Source organism: Vitis vinifera, chromosome 10 (assembly GCF_030704535.1).
Source record: "Vitis vinifera cultivar Pinot Noir 40024 chromosome 10, ASM3070453v1".
Classification (NCBI taxonomy): Eukaryota; Viridiplantae; Streptophyta; class Magnoliopsida; order Vitales; family Vitaceae; genus Vitis; species Vitis vinifera.
In genome coordinates, this window is record NC_081814.1 from 6,697,591 (window position 1) to 6,715,284 (window position 17,694).

At 38.2% G+C, this 17,694-nt stretch overlaps 1 protein-coding gene across 1 annotated transcript; it reads right to left on the reverse strand.

The window, feature by feature from the left end:
* Positions 1–3,635: 3,635 nt before the first annotated feature.
* On the reverse strand, positions 3,636–8,031 carry LOC100257292 (triose phosphate/phosphate translocator, chloroplastic). The gene is made up of 12 exons (XM_002278793.4): positions 7,596–8,031; positions 7,440–7,505; positions 7,249–7,314; positions 7,066–7,144; positions 6,147–6,267; positions 5,915–6,010; positions 5,544–5,656; positions 5,324–5,401; positions 5,119–5,235; positions 4,804–4,903; positions 4,607–4,707; positions 3,636–3,870 (listed from the first exon to the last, which is right to left on the reverse strand). The coding sequence occupies exons 1-12, from the start codon at positions 7,859–7,861 to the stop codon at positions 3,853–3,855; spliced, it is 1,221 nt and encodes a 406-aa protein (XP_002278829.1). The 5' UTR covers positions 7,862–8,031; the 3' UTR covers positions 3,636–3,852.
* Positions 8,032–17,694: the final 9,663 nt, after the last annotated feature.

Below are 17,694 nucleotides of genomic sequence, written 5' to 3' on the forward strand. Positions count from 1 at the left end.
GTTTGTTTGACAATGACTTTAGGAAGCACTTTTAGGATAAAAAACGTTTTTGAAAAAAAAAAATAGAATAGTTCTTGATTTTTTAATTATATATATACACATCCATCCATGTTTAACTTTCCTCTTAATGACTTTTGATATGTTATTTCCACCTAAACCTCGTGTACTTAATTTTGGTGTCCTCTCATAATATTTTTCTCAAGTCTTTCTTAAACTCAAATTTCATCATTTTTGAAGTTAAAGAAGGAAGAAAATTTATATTGATTTTTCTTTCTTAGTTTAGGAAAACTCATTATTTATTGTGAATTTCGAACTCACCTTGTTGATTTCAAATTTGTTAATATTTCTCTCACTTAAGAGTTCAAATTTGAATTGAAACTAAGAAAATAAAGGCTAATAAGAAAAATATCCAAGAAGGGGGTGAATTGGGTTTTTCAAAAACTTTTTCAACACAACTAATTTAAACATAATATAAGCAAACACAATGAGATAGAGTTAGAGAATTCAAACTCGGATTTTATAGTGGTTCGACACTTTCTTGCTTACGTCCACTCTCTTCAAGCTCCTAACTGAGTGAGGGTTCCATTTACTGAAACTTCAACCAAGCTTCTAATCTTCTTTACACTTGGATTCCGACTCCAATGGGCTCTTACACAATTTCTTCAAGATTCAATACACTTGAAGGCTCTAACACTCAATTTACAAGAATAATTTTCTTTCAACCTAGCTCAATAATGACTCAAATACAAATCAAAGCTATGATGACTCATAAGGGTACACTAAAATATATGTAAGTGGAGATTTAACACCAAGAAAAAAATGAGAGCTTTTAATGCAAGAACAAGTGGGTAGACAATTGATTGGGCGTGTTTTCTCTGTCATAAATGAAGTGGAGCTCTCAATTTATAGGTTTCTAACATCGGGAGCCAAGAAAAACAAAAAACAGCTTCAATAGGTCGAGTTGGAGGTCGACCGGTTCACTAGCTGTTGGAGCATTTAATGTTTTGGCAAGTTATCGTTGCCTTGACCGAACCTCGATTGAAGGTCGATTGGGAAGGAAAGTACCTCAACCGGGAAGGGAAGACTACTGGATGAGAGAGAGTGTTTTTGACACTCCTCGACCGGACAAGGGCAACCGATCGACCGGTTCCTTGGCCGGTTGAGCCGGTTGGCCTATACCTCGACCGATTCATCATTTTGGCCCCGAAAACCTATCTTTTTCAGTTTTTTTTTTTCCTTTCTAACACTTAGGCAAGGTCTTTAGGTAAATTAATATGTCAATTTTGAAATGATTTGTCTAAGGTACATTTGATAAAACTCAGGTTTTAATAAAATTATAACTTTAAAGAATAAACCGAGTTTTCCAAAGATGCATGAAAAGATACGTAAAACCTAAGTGCACCCATGCATTTATCTTACATTTGTTTCATATGATTAAAAGTCTTCTAAATGTCTTGATCTTATATCCATTTGGTCATTTGATGAATTTCCAAATTTATACCTGAGATTATTTACAATTCAAACCAATTAGTCGCTTAACCATGATTTGTTATCATCAAAACCCGATTAGGAGAACCATTGGGCTAATAGAAACATAGCCATTGGTAATTGATTTTGAACTCCAAGACACATCAAAATGAGTTCCAAATCCTCCATCTAATTCAAAATGCATCATACTTGTATCAAACTCGTAATTTTTAAAGTTTTCTCAAGTTATTTATGACTTTTCTTTATGATAAGCAGCTAATAAGAGTGCATTGCATGTTAGGTTATTGAATTTACTATATAAAATCTTTTAGTTTTATAATTTAGGAAATCTTTCGAAAATTTGACATTTTATGGAGAAGAAGACGAGAACTTTGATTTGTTTTTTTTCTTCTTTATTGAGTATATTGTTTTTATTTCCTTTTGACTCAAATTATGATTTTTACTCTATTATGAATTGTGAATGTGACATCATCCATATAAGAGGTTAAAAAGCCAACTTGAGGCTTGAAACATAAAAACCTAAAGTTATAGGAACAATTGGTAAATTATCGTAATAATAAGATTAATTATTGGTTAAGTTACAATTTATCCATTTTTTTATCTTATCATTGTAAGTTAGTTTAGGGAATGATACGATATGTTATCACTCAATACCAAAAATTATTGATAACTTTTGATCATTAGTTATCCTAGAATTCTCTATCGTTATTTGCCTAAAAAATAAAAGTATAAAAAGTAGAAAGAGTTAAAAAGTCAAACCTTAAACTGATAATCAATCTCATTTATTTGATGGTTTTAAAAAGAAAAAAAAAGTTTTTAGATGCAATTCTAAGTTATAAAGCTCAAGTTAATCACGAGCGCCCAAGGATCTCAAATCATTCTACTTAAGAAACTCTTATTCTCTCTACTTTTATTTACTTGAGGTGGATTGTGAAAAGTCTCAGACTTGAATCAATTAAATTAAAAATTAATGTTCATTTTGTTATTAATTTAATTTCTCTTACTTAGTTTCACTTCATAAAAGTTAATTAATTTACATATTGTTTTTCATTTTAGGATTAAAATAAAAGTGATTCATTTATTACAATATTGACAAATTTCATAAGTTGATCCATGGGGACGATACTCGAAGTAATAAAAAAATCGTAGTAGCTATTTTTCTTATTTTTCTTGACAAGAGTTATTATATAAAAAAACTTAGTATTTTGGACAACAAAAATAATTGATCACCCTCCTTTGTTATCATAGTTTTAAAACGCTTAAGGCACACTAAGGGCAAAAGTCTCCTACATCTTAGTGAAGTGAAACTTGACTTAGGACATAAAATGTAATCCAGAATTTAATCTAATCCATAATAATTTTAAATTTGAAAGAAGCCATCAACCAAAAAAGTAATCAATAGAAATTTCAAGAATTTTTAGAAAAGAAAAGTAAAGAAAACAAAACACCACTCTTCAACAAGGCATATATCTAATATCTCAAACAAGCAAAGCACTATACCTAGGAAATGATATAGACATCACAATGATGGGCAAGGCTCTAATGGATCAAAAGGTGTTGGAACTCTACATTTGGGAACATTTTTAAAAATGATTCTTTTATGTTTTATAGAATATCTATTTGAAAATCTCAACTTGTTTTCTATATTTTTAAAAATAATTTTTATTTGTAATATTTTATTTTTAACTATTCTTTATATTTATGTAAATAAATTTTAGAACTACTAAAAAAATAAATGAAAACGACTGAAAATAACCAAATACATTCCTAAAAAATACCATGTTTAAAAAAAAAACTATTTTTCATAAAAAAATAAAACAGAAAACCTTTTTTAAGAACATTCCTTGCTTTGGACAAATACCAAAGCTAGCGGAAATGAGAATAAGGAAGAAAGTTGGATAAAGCTTTAGACAAAAAGAACCCAAGCTTTGGACTTTGAAATACACATCTTTCCAACTACAAGCCCAGCATTTACTCATCCCTTTTCAGTTGTTATCTTGCTTCTAAAACCATGAGATTGTATAAAAGAATTCAGGGAATGAGCATGCAGTGAAAAGTTCCAGACATTGACTCTTTGCTTAGTAATCTACTATCCACATATGTAATCCTCACATATTCTGCTAAACTCCTTGCACAACGTCCGATCATAAAAAGCTTGGTCTGAGAGCCAAGTGATACATTATTTTGCAGTCAACATGAGGTGATTGCAAATCAGCAACTGTTTGTACTCTGAATTGAAGAAAAATGATTGAAAAAAATAACTTCACAAGGATAGGATACTTGATTTGTCATTTCTTTCTTTGGAAGGCGATATAATTCAAATCTACAGCCAAGATGCCCTTCATGTCCATGATCGTATTCCTCTCATGCTGATTTCAGTTGCTGCAAAAGAAATTGCCACTCGTATCAAGTACAAGGTTGTGCTAATTTATGGATGTATTGTGCATAGAGATGGTGCTTTCTGAGCAGAAGGCATTTGAAAACTAACAAGAAGTGAAGACACATTTCACTTTGTGCTCTAAGGTTTGAAAGAATTATTCTATTCTAGATACCTGGGTGTCATTACTCCAGGTTCAAAATACAACCCCAACCCCAACCCCAACCCCAACCCCAACGCAGACCTACACACCCCCTCACGAACCGCACACTAAGGGGAAAAGGCCACAGAAAGGGGGCATCCCCTGTCCTCTTTCAAAGCTCAAAAATAGAACTTGAGACTGTCTCAAAATCCTATAAATGTAATTCCATACAAGGTACCAAGTAACAGAGCTAGGAAAACAACACAGTATCATTTTGTCGTGATGAAGAAGAAGAAAATGGTTAGATTTCCTTCTGTCATCACAAGCCCCCTCATCACTTTTCAGGCTCACCTAATCATTGGATCCTTACTGGATAGAAATCATCCAGTAAGCAGGGATGACTTATCTCACTACAGATGACTAAATGAAGCAGCAAAGGAGCAATTTCAATTTTCAAGCTAAGGAGCATAAGAAATTGAGTGTTCATGGTATAAATGCTGCATATAAGCAACAAACTAAGCAAAAATTTTAAATTCTTTTAAACCATCTTTGATTTTAATTTTGACTGAACTTAGGTTATAATGCAGAACAAAACTCACTCGTTTCTCCTCTTCCATCTTGGCCTTTATGAAAGAGTACATTGCCACTCCAGCAATTGCAACGCATGTTCCAATACCAGTTTGTGTTGAAATCTTGTTACCTGTGAGAAGTACGCTGTTAGATATCTTCTGGGCATATGATGTTTAGGGAGAAGGCAGCAATAAGCAAATCAAACAGAAAAAAGATGAACATTTACCAAAGACCAAGATCGAGAAACCAATCACAAAAACACGTTTCAAGACGTTGCCAACTGCATGTGTGAGAGGTGCCACTCTCTCCAGGGTGTTGGTAGCTAGCTGAGAATTCAAAAGGCAGAAAATAATTTTATTATCTCAACACATGACTTTTTGATGACCCTTATTGAATACATAATGTCATTAGGGACGAAACTAGGAATCAAATTATTCAACTTTGATTGTTAAATAACATTGAGAGGAAAAAGAATGATAGTGATAACTTTATAATCCACAAGACGTTAGTTTACAACTGAAGCTCCCCAAAAATAATGTACCTGATTGTAGAGGTGATAAAACATTCCCACCCAAAAGAGATCTGAGAGGAACTTGGTCAGACCCACTTTAGCAATTGCATCATTAAAGCCATGCTTCATCAGTTGAGGTCCCTCCACCTGTAAAATCAGACATGAAAGTATGGAAACTGTTATTTTAGTTTTAGGAATCAAAACCCTCAAGGATCTCAAATCATGTTGCACTTACAATGAGAGCCGGTGGAATGCAGACAATGAGAGCAATGATGGAAATATAAGCATAGATATTAGTACTGTCCATGTCAGTCTGCAAAAACCCATTCATTCATTAGAAGGAGAATTTTTGAGGTACAGAGGAAAATAGCTCTTCTCAAGCTATTGCCACCTATGTGTGTTTTATTCAAGACCAGAAAAAAGAAAAAACAGTCAAGAGCAGAATAGAAGATAACCATGGCCTTCTTTGAATAGATACTCCTGTAAGTGAAGGAGATATTAGAAATCATAGCACTAATGAAGCCAATCCAGTTGAATGATAGCTCAGTCAATGATGCCATTGACACACCTGCATTTTATTTTGAAGTTAAAATCACATGAAATGGTGGAAACACTGTCATAATCAAGTATTTCTGGAAAACAGCTTTGAATAAGAATTCACAAGTTCATATCAAAACCAAGTAAACTTTCCACCTATCCTGATACAAAGTCCTGCCCTAGAGGGCAAGAGCCACATAGCTGAAGATAATTCGATATCCAGATTAAAAAATGTGTCAACTTGCGTGAAACAAACAAACTACATTAACAGGGAGAGAGGAGTGTTTACCAAGAACAACAGGGGCCAGAGATAGCCATAGGGTTAAGGGTATCGACTGTCCTAGTATAAATTGAGAAGCCGCAGCATTGAAGAAGGGTTCAAGAGCTGAAACAAAATAAAAGCATTATAGATGACAGAGATTTAAGTAGTGTAAACTGTATAACAAGAAAATAACATGCTTGGACAATAGTGGAGTTAATGCTTTTCTATAACACTGTATAATCATATAGATTTCTGTCACCTTTGATTGTGTGGGTGAAAGAGACGGCAACTGCTGCAAAGGAGACATTGCTAGTCACATGGCCTAGAGCATGACATACAGCAACGGGGATGAGCAGTTTCAGGAGGTTTGAGTCTATAGGCTACAAGGAAAACCACAAGCCGCATGTCATTCCCAAAATCAATAAGGGCTACAAGTCATCATCATCATATATAGAAGAAACAATATTGGCTTTCTACAGAAAAGACCCTGCAACATCACAACTACATAAATTTCCAGATCTTAAACCACGTTTGGTTCTCAAAAAGAAAGAAAGAAAGACAAGAAGGAACATTGATTAAATTAAAGGTAAGGAAAGAAAAGAACAGGCTTCCTCTTTCTGTCATTCTTTCCAAAATCCAAATAAAAAACCAATGGCTTAAAGACCTCTTCCATTCTTCAGTAATTTTTCAGCATTTTGCTTCCCTTTCCTTCATGCTTCTAATGAACCAACGGAAAATTGGAAATTTTCAAGATAATAAAATGCCTAGGATAACAGTAAGATCTCCCAGCAGTATGTCACACACATACTGCTCATTGATCAACCAATCAGCTTAACCATGTAATTATATCTATCTACCTACTTAGCTTATTAGTATTATTGGGCAATGCCTGTGGTTTCCCTCATGCAGCCATGGATTTTTCTTAATAGGCAAATCAAAGATATATTAAAACTACACCAATTAAAAGAGGCAGTGCAACCCAACCCATATACATATGGAGTACACAAGGTAGCTGTCCTCGACAGCCAACAGGCCACATTCATCATCACCATCTCACGTGACATTAACAGCAACGGCTTATTTTATTGTTCTAATGTTTTTGCATTGATTAAAATAAACTACAGAAAATAAACAATGAATTAAGACAACGAGATGGTGGGGTTGGAGAGTGGACTTACAGCTCGCTTGGGAAGGCCGACGCCCCAGCTCACCAAACAGTAGACCACCCCAACAAACAAATGAATTACCGATACAAAACTGCACACACCCCACAGACCACCATAAACTAACTTTCATCAATTCCATGCCCCCAGATGGACCGTCAGAAGCTCATATATACCAAGAATTTTAGCCATACTTACTAAGGATATGGGAAGTAGTTGTAGATCTTCTTGTTGAGGATGTTGAATATAACGTTGAGGAAATACCTGAAAAAGTACAATTTGGTAAAGACACCCAGAAACAGGGATTTTGAATCACCATTTTATTTTGACTCTTTCTGACCGTTGAAGAGAATTGTAGATGTTGTTAGTTGGTAACGGTGATGACCTACCACATGAAGAAGAAAAACCCCGTAACTAGAGCCGGGTACTTGTCCAAGAACCCAATCTTAGCGTCCCTGAGAAAACAACGGGTCAGAAAATAAAAATTAGTCGGGTGACTCAAAACGGGTCGTCGACCGGGTCAGAACGAAGGAAACGGACCTCACCCGGCGGAATCGCTCCCTTCGGCGGGCGACGACGTGGAGGCCATAGTCGGCCGGAGAATCTCACGCTTTCCGGTGGTCATGCCGACGACTGGAGCGCTCTCCAGGATCAAAGCTGGCCGGAGCTGCCTCCCCCATATGAGGTTCCCGCCGTCTCCCACAGCCCCGATTGGTCTGGCAGGAGCGAAGCAAACGGTGTCCCTCACCGGTTTACGGAGCCGGACGAGGCCGGAAATGGTGGTGGCGCCGGACAACACCCTCGACTCCATGTTTTCTGAGAGAGAGCTAGCGAAACGAAATGTGCTTCTGGTAGATACACTGAGCTCTTATTCACGTCCACAGCGAGTTATCCGACGCCGAGAACGTTATCTTGAGCGGGGAGAACACAAGAACTGTTTGAGTGGCTCTCAAGTGACGAGCGGAACGGTTTGTAAAGTAATGAACTTTGGATTTATTGAACCGATGTTAATCTCCTGCGGTGTAGCCCACTGTAATAAATAAAATCACAGTATCTGATCACGTTAAAAATAAATCACGGATAAGTAACTTTCAAAATCAGCAGTTAATGAGGATGACAATTAGGAATCTCACATGTGGTGGGTTACTCATGAGATGGGCAACCAATAATGGTGGGCGATATTTACATACGGCTCTGGATTAGATATGGCGGAAGGTGGGGCCCATCTTATCTCCACTGAAAGGCCCCTGACGAAGGGCTTGTCTTGTCCAATCGTAATCTGCTATTTTCCTTATCGTTTCTATTTTCTGGTTGGGATTTTCTTCCCTGTAATATTATTACCCTTATTTTTGTAAAAGTTCTGGTTGGTATCACGCCAAGTTCACGAATAAACAAAAATCGAAAAAGATTTTTGACGAAGTGTTACATCATTCTCTCTAACTTAGCATTCGAATCATAAGATCGGTCATGATCCTGTCTTTTAACCATTGCCACGAAAAATAAATTAATGAATTTTTTCAAGTAGGAGACTGAAATTTTTTTGCGAAGGCCTTTAATAGGTCGATCAAACCCATATATTATAAATTTATTTATTTATTTTATCTATTTTTTATTTTTTTTTATCACTTTTTTTTTTAAAAAAAATTATAAAATAAAATCTGCATTTAAAAATGGACAAAAGAATATTTATAAAATACATTATAGAATAATATTAATATATGTGCTATTATATAAATATATATATTATTTTTATATATTGAATAACTTTATATAAAAAAAAATATTTATAAAGTATAAATATTTGAATAATGAATATTATTAAAGGTAAGAAAAAATTTATATTTTAAATAATATAAAATTTTAATTTTAAATATTAAAAATTAGTATATATTTCATTTTATTTGTTTTATTTATGTTATAAACTTAATATAAGAATAAATAATATCTCATAATATCATTCCCTAGATTTAATATCTAGATATATTATATTTTATTTAAATAATATAATATTTTAAGATATACGTATCTTATAGAATTTGAAAAATTTTAGAAACTATTAATTCTAGGTCAATTTGGTATCAAGGCGTTCATACTTTTTTATTTTTTAATTAACCTTTTTCATATTTTATAATTTTCAATTAAAATCCTTTTTCAGATTAATTTTATTTTTAATTTTCGTATGGTTCCATTATTCAGGATGAATTAATGTTTAAGCTCTGTCGAATAATTCTGCGTTTGGAGCGGCTGTCGCGCATAATACACGCGTTTAGTCGATTGCCCGCAAAACGCTGCGTTTCGATTTATCATTCTTCCTCAACCCAAGGTCCTAAACAACGCCGAAGAAGACGACTGTACTTTGATTTTCGTCTTCGGTTGGGAATATTGGGATTGGTATTATCGTTCTGCCGCAGTGTAGCATTCTTCTGATCACGGTCGTGAGCCAGTCCTACACAGGTCCGTACAATCGGAATATTCTCTAATCCTACTTGCGATTTGAGCTTATTTGAAAGATTTATTATTATTATTATTTATTTATATGTTTGGTTCCTGAGAATTGGGCATGAAGCACTCCTTTATGTTGCAGAGGATTTTCTGTGTTTTTACAAGACAATAGCAAAGCATAAATTGATTTCTTTCGCAGAATTATGTGTTTGGGATTGTCTTAGAACTGTTGTATCAGGTTTTTTGGTCCGTTTTCGTGAATCTCGTATACAGCTAACTCATGTACTTCGATTGGGCTGACATAGTATAAAATCAAGCACATTGTGTTTAAGATTTGGATCAGGTTCTTTGGTGTGAGTTTTTCTATCGGGTCAAACTCCACAACCTGGAGCCTCCAGCCAATTCCATAATTTTCTTAAGAAGAATTGCAAGTTCAAATATTCCTGATCAATTTTGTTAAAATTTGTTCATTAAGATGAAAAAGGGGTTTAGGGACATTAGTCCTTCGGTTAGAAGTTATGAATCTTATGATACATTGGTAGTAGCTGATGCAATTAGGGTATATTCTAGGCTCACTTATAAAACTTTTAAAGCTTTATGGAGAAGAATGGGTCTGCCCGAATGTTCAAGTTTTAAATGATGTGCTCTTTAAAATCTATGATCTTATAGAGGGGTTTTTCAATCTTCTTGTCAAATGACTTCACATTTGAATGGAAGCACACTTGAGGAAGTTGGACTGGGATTTCAGTGTACAGACTAAGTCACTAATGAAAAAGAAACATCAGCTTCAACGACCAAGAAATGAACCTAGTGAAGCTTCTGAGAACCCTTCCATAGATGGGGAGTACTCTTTTCATCCCTCTCCTGTGAATTTTGCTGGTTGTTTTTAGAGTATTGCGATAATCTGGTAGAGCATAAAAAAAAATTATTGCTTGTCTTGTTATTTGAAATATCAGCTCCATCTTTCTTGCCTGATTTATCATCATCAATATATTTTGGTTGATTTTCCTTTTCTCTTCAAAGTAATGCTACATCACAGGAAGCAATCACTTGAATTGCTTCTTGACATAAGAAAACTACTTCTCATTTTTCAGAGAACTGTCGCCATGCCATTATGTCTATACTGAGAAGCAATGCTGGTTGATGATATTCTCATGGATATTTTCCACAAATTGACCTTAGGGTTTGTTATCTAGCAGATTAACTCTCCCAAAATATAACAAATTCTCCAAATGGAAACAACAGAAGATTGTTCTGTGGAGATTGAGGCAGCAGTTTTTATCTAGCAGTCATTAAAGATTTAGCAAATCTGAATCATGTCCATGTGTGTGTGCATTTATAGTTTTTTGCATATTATTATTCAACACAATGCTCGATTCTTATGATTTTCAAATTTTAGTATCCTGTTCAGAACGAAGCTCTACTAATCCAGAATGTGCTGCACGCATAACACAGAGTTATATACGATATGAATAAATATATTATTTTAAATATACAGAAAAACTCTCTTTGCTCTAGTTAGATTCAGGGATCAATTATTTGATATTTTTCAAAACCCAACAGTTATTATGATGCCACAAGTCTTATTTCATCTTGTATTATACCTTTGTGTCATTGAGCTATTTTCTAATACACAGACCCTGGTGTCTGTTGGAAGTCACCGCATATTCCTGCCTCTTTATATTCGATTGAAGGAGCAGTGGTCCATGGAAAAGATCAATCAAACACGCTGGACAGCACAGTGGATGTAGCCTGGTCTTGCCTCTCAAGTACTTCCTAGTTGGCATATTTGATTCAGAAAAGCCTGTTCATGCTAATTAATAAAGTTCCTTGCATTCTGAAAATGGTGGAAATTTCTAAAAAGGGTATTCCACAACTTAATGATGTTTTAGACCCCTCAGCACCAGTTTTATCCTCTATGCTTTGGCTAGTTCAACAAAGGTTGGTCTCCAGTAAATCTCATGAAACTAATCTTTTGGACTTTTCAAAAAATAATTCCGTTTTTTTACAAAAGAAATATTCTGGACATTTTCATGGTGTATACTTCTACCAGATTTTCTATATGAGAAATTCTATTCATTTTTAGTTGTGATTTTTTTGATTGGAAACGACACAAAGATTTATTGATAGAAAAAAAAAAAAAAAGTACAAAAGAAGGATGAGGAATCCTCCTGCCAAAGACAGCTAAACTAAAGAAAAAAAAACACTGAAAAACGCGCAACACTCTATAAAGACCACTCCTTATGGAGTACAAACAGCTATCCAATCAAGAAGTAACGCATTAAGGGGAGTCCCCTTAAAAACCTTGGAACAATAGGCCCAAAGAGAAGCAAGGAAAACAATAGAGTCCCATAGAGCCTCTGAATTCCTTGCTTTATCCTAAAAAATCCTCGCATTCCTTTCCCTCCACACAATCCGAATAAGAGCGATGTTTGCAGCTTGCCACAAGGCTATCCCCCTCTTAGACGAACCAAATCCATTGAATTTGATGTACATCATGTCAAGGATGCTTCTCGGGGGAACCCAATCCATCTTAGCTAACTGAAATAACCTGTGCCATAACCCAATCGTCAAGGAGCAATGAAGAAAAATATGATCAGCTGATTCCCCATGCTTCATGCACAGAATACAAATATCCGGACTAAGGGCTTTGTAGGGTCTTCTCACTTGTAGCATGTCATTAGTATTCACCTTCTTGTGTGCCACTAACCAGATGAAGGACTGCACTTTGAAGGGAATTTGAGAATTCCAAACGAATTTAGAAGGAAAAACCTGAGGAGGACCAAAAAATTGGGATAAAGCTAGAAAGAAAGATTTAACTGAAAAAAGCCCTGAAGAAGACAAGGGCCACGATCTGGCATCTGGAACCGAAGGAGATAAATGCACTCCATCAAGAGAGCGCATGAGGCCTTCTAAGTCCTCAATCTCAGAATCTGACAAGTTACGACGGAAATTTAAATTCCAAGAGAAAGGGCGAGTAGGACCAAGAACTGAAGAAATAGGTATGTTTTTATCCAAGACTACTCTAAATAGACTTGGATATTGGGATCCCAAAGGTTGGTCCCCCCACCACAAATCTTCCCAGAAGCGAATTCTTTCCCCATTTCCTACCACAAATCGAGTAAACGAGGAAAACTCTTGAAAGACTTGAGAAATAGCCTTCCAAGGACAACGATGTGACCATCTGACTATTGTGTTAGCATCCCAACCATTGGAGTGAGAACCATAGATGCTTAGTATGACCTGATGCCATAGAGCTGATCCCTCTCTAGGGTACCTCCACAACCACTTCCCTAAAAGAGCGAGATTTCTTAAAGAAATATTCCCAAAACCCAAACCCCCTATTTCCTTCGGTTTACACACGACATCCCACCTGACTAGATGATCCTTTTTACCTTCCCCAATCCCTGACCATAAAAAATCCCTCTGCAACCTCTCGATTTTTACAGCAACTGAAGCGGGTAACTTAAATAAAGAAAGATAGTAACAGGGCATATGGGTAAGGCAAGAATGGATGAGAGTTATCCTCCCGCCGAAGGATAGGTATGCCTTTTGCCAACCATCTAATCTTCTTGAAATTCTCTCAATCACAGGATCCCAAAAACCACCTGCCCTGGGGTTCCCGCTCAAAGGAAGACCCAGATATAGTATAGGCCAGCCAGAAGCCTTGCATCCAAGTGTCTCAGCCAATCTTGACATATGAGCATGATCCAAATTGATGCCATAAATATTACTCTTGTCTAAATTGACCTTAAGTCCAGAAATATGCCCAAATGCTAACAAAAGACTCTTGAGAGTCTGCAAGTCTTCCTCCCTAGTGTTAGAAAAGAAGATGGTGTCATCGGCAAATTGCAAATGAGATACCCTAGTTCTATTTCTACCCACCCTGAAACCCTCCAACATATTTCTCTCCTCTGCTCTCACAAGCATCCTACTCAATACATCTGCTACTAAAGTAAACAAAAAGGGGGATAAAGGGTCTCCTTGTCTTAATCCTCTCGATGCCTTAACCCAACCTTTAGCGCTACCATTCACCAATACTGCATAAGATACCGAGGACAAGCATCCATTCATCCATTTCCTCCATTTAGGGCTAAACCCCTTCTTCTCCAACACTTGATCTAAAAAATCCCACCTTACGTGATCGTAAGCCTTTTCAAAATCAATTTTAAAGACGACTCCTTCCTCCCCTGATCGTCTTCTCTCATCCACTATCTCATTTGCTATGAGGACTGCATCCATTATTTGTCTCCCTTGAACAAAAGCTCCCTGAGTAGAATGGATGGTTTCATGTAAGACCCCTCTTAGACGCCCTGAGAGCACTTTGGCTATTATCTTATAGAGACTAGTGATCAAACTAATGGGTCTAAAGTCTGAGATTTTCTTTGTCGTACTCTTTTTGGGCAAAAGAACAATGAAAGAGGCATTAGTGCTTTGATTGATAACTCCGCTCCTGTGAAACTCTGCAAACACTCTCACTAAATCCTCCTTAATCACATCCCAGCAGTCTTGGAATACTGCAATAGTAAAGCCATCAGGCCCCGGAGCCTTGTCCCTATCCATTTGAAATATGGCCTTAGAAATCTCTTCTTCTGTAAAAGGGGCAACCAAACTTATTGCACTTTCTTCCGAAATAGGAGACCAATCTAAACCTTCAATACTCCAAGACTCTCCTATAGGATTCGCGTAGAGTTTTTCAAAGTAGAGTAAGATCTCCTCTGTGATGCTCATGGCATTATTCAGCACTAAGCCCGTTTCATTTTCCAATGACTTGATATACTTCCTATTTCGCCTACCATTAGCCACTTTATGAAAAAACTTAGAATTGCAATCCCCTTCCTTAACCCATTTCACCCTAGCTTTTTGTCTCCAATGGATTTCCTCCCTCAAAATTAAATCCTCTAGCTCCCCTTTTCTTAAGGCTCTTTGACCTAACAATTCAAAGGTGAGACCCCCATCCTGCTCGATGGCGTCTAAGTTAGCTAAATCCTTGAGGATACTTTTTTTCTTTTCATTAAGCACTCCAAAAGACAGCTTATTCCATTCCTTTGCTTTGGCTTTAACAAATTGTAATCTCCTCATGAACTTGTGGCCTTCCCATCCGTTTCCTTGAAAACCCCTCCACCAATTTCTAAAGTTCTCCTTGAAACTAGGATGTTGCAGCCACATGTTCTCAAATCTAAAAGGAGTTGGGCCCCACGTGAACGGATTGGTATCCAAAGCAATTGGCCAATGATCCGAGGTCCTTCTGATAAGGGTTTCTTGAGTGCCTTGGGGAAATAGCTGCCCCCACTCATTTGAGTAAAGAAAACGGTCTAATCTCTTGCACACGGGAGACTCTTGCATATTTGACCAAGTGAATGATGCATTCCTAAGAGGTGGATCAAGTAATTCACTTTCACTAATAAAACTATCAAAGTCCCTCATGCTTGAAGTTAGCCTAGAGCCCCCCAATTTTTCTGAACTTCTCCTTATGACATTAAAATCACCGCCCACACACCACAACGGAAAAGTTAGACCACAAATGTCATAAAGTTCCACCCAAAAATCCTTCCTAAGTGAGGGACTATTTGGACCATAAACTGCAGAAATCCAAAGAGGTCCACATCCCTCCAAGGCGAATTTAACCGATATCGAGAAAGAACCTAATACCACCTCCTCCTTGCTCAACTTTTTTGAGTCCCAAATGAACAAAATCCCACCAAAAGCCCCACACGCCGGGAGAAAATCCCAATCCTTATTTCTGACCGTCCATACACTGCCCACTAGCCTTCTGTCGCACTTCTCCTTTTTTGTTTCCTGAATCATCACAACATCCGGCTTCTCTAACCTAAGGAAATCTTTAATCACTCTTCGCTTATTACTTGAACCCAAACCCCTAACATTCCAACTGATGATTTTCATGGAAAAACACGCAGGCCCTAACCCTCCAAACCAAATCCACCTGGATTCAAACGCCTATGGACCTCTATTCTTCCTCCTAGAGTACACCTTAATGTCCAGAGAGCTTAGGACCTCATGTACTTTAGCCATTTTCCTGGGGGACAGTCCATCTATAAGAAAGTCTTCCGGCGGGGATGCCTCATTAACCCCCGGACTGCCTGGCATCAGGTTAGAAGACTTCCCAGGGGTGGAACTCTCGGACATCTGGTTAAAAACAGCTCTCTGATTCTCCTCCTCAACATGGACAGGGATGCCAACAAAATTTAATGGTCCAACATCGCCTATTTCGGGAAAAATTTTGATTTTACCTTGATTTACCGAAGGAGACTGGGAAAGAATTTCTGAATATGGGAAATGAGGACCGGAGGGACACGGAAGATTCATTACCAGATTACAGGACGGAGAGGGATAAGGCTCGGGTGGCTGAGAAGAAAAAGGTTGACTTACCTCCAAGCTTTCCACTCCCGGAACTTCACAATTTCCTCCCAAAATGATGTCTTTACCTCTGGTTCTTGGAATAGAAGGTGACACCGTGACTGAAGAGCTACCAGGATCGTACCCCACTCGGCCCGTAAATCCTCCTTTGTCTTCTTTGAGTTGGGATTTTCGCGATTCCATCACTCCTCTTGACGTCGAGGTTTCCTCCTTCGACCAACTGTTGCAATTCCTTGGCAGAAGACAACGGAAGATGGGACTCTCTCTGATACCTCGAGTCTGATGAGATCCCGTCCCGCCATCCACTTCCAGATTGGGGCCTTCGCTAAATGACGCTGCGCTCCGTAGGGGAAGATTCTCGCTGCTACTCTGTTGTCCATGACGGCGATCCGCGCTTGGAAGGAAGAGTTTGGACCACATCTCCCTTGAATCCATCGTTTTTTCCCCTTGCTCGAAGTCTTCCTTCTGATCCATTGAAGCTTTCCCCTTTCTTGCTGCACTTTCTCTCTCTCTCGACCCATATCTCAAGCCAGACGACATCGAGCCTCCTTGAACTTGGCCCAACCCCGACGGGCCTGAAGACATACAGCCCACAGTCCGACGCCCATAACTCTCCTCTTCTATCTCTGAAGATGGGCTAGGGTTGGATGAAATCAGGGCCTGAAACTCATCGGCCCGACCATCCTCTCCAAGGTTTGCTTCGACGTCGGCCCTCTCATCGCCTGAACGAGGCTGCGAGGTCGCCTTTGCAGAGGAGCCCTCTCTCTGTGGAGAAGAAAAGGATGCGTCAGCGTCATGGGTTTGAGGGACGTCTGGGCCAGCGTGAAGCCCACGACTCCTTCTCCCTTTTTGGACCCTAACTGGATGGGCTTTAGTGGATGACTCAGGCCCTGTGGGCCCAAGAATGACTTCCTCTACAAAGCCCAATCTGCTCCCTTCCCATACATTCTCCCTTTTGGCCGCCATGCTCGTGCTTGAACGCCGATAGCGTGCCCGTGGAAGAAGCTCCCTCCTGTAGCACTCATTACCCCTGATACTACCTCGTAGCCCCTCTGCAAATTTTGGCGTCTGAGAGACGCAACCCCCTTCTTTCAACCACTCGTACCTGCAGTGGGATGTCTCGGACGTGACATTGCCGTCTTCGCCCTCTTCTCCGATGACTGAAACTGCTACAGTATGCTTCCAGGCCCCGTCTTCCACCTCGAGCAACGCTGGAAGCACGACTCTAGGATGCATCTCCACCCACAGCTTCACCTTCGTCAAATCCAACAGCTTCACGGTTTCCCTTGCTACCTCCGTCACCCTCCCCCACTTCTTCAAGATGAATTTCAGCTGGTCTACCTCCCACAAGTGAAAAGGAAGGCCTTTCAACACTAACCATCCCCTTCTGAATTTTCCAGGCATAAACATATTTTCTCTTGGCGACCATCTTCTTAGGAGAACAATCCTTCCTTTCACTAAAAGCCTCTCCTGCTCTTGTAACCATTTTGCTCTTCCTGCTGTACTCACAAAGAAACACCCCTTGAAGGCGGAAATGGGATTTATAGACACCATACCTTTCACTCCCAACAACCTCGCAATGGCCTTGCCATCATCAGTCCAGTCTTGAACTTTTTCTTTGCATTCACATATTACGGCTCTGGCCCATTTTCCGGCTGCTAATGGAACTACACTCCTAATTCCATCCTCTGCAACCACCTCTGCGTATGACCGGCCACCTCTATATCTGCTTTTGCTCAACTGATTATTGCCAAACATCTTCTTCCGCTCTTCTCCGACTTGATCAGAATAATCTTGCACTGAAATAATCGCCCTCCTAAGGAC

Bases quoted from the DNA above. Each gene is read 5' to 3' on its own strand.
- LOC100257292 (XM_002278793.4), bottom strand. From the start codon at position 7,861: ATGGAGTCGAGGGTGTTGTCCGGCGCCACCACCATTTCCGGCCTCGTC. The intron at 7,315-7,439 runs GTAGGTCATCAC...GTACTTTTTCAG, and splicing joins GGGTTTTTCTTCTTCATGTG to GTATTTCCTCAACGTTATAT. The intron at 6,011-6,146 runs GTGACAGAAATC...ATTTTGTTTCAG, and splicing joins TTTCACCCACACAATCAAAG to CTCTTGAACCCTTCTTCAAT.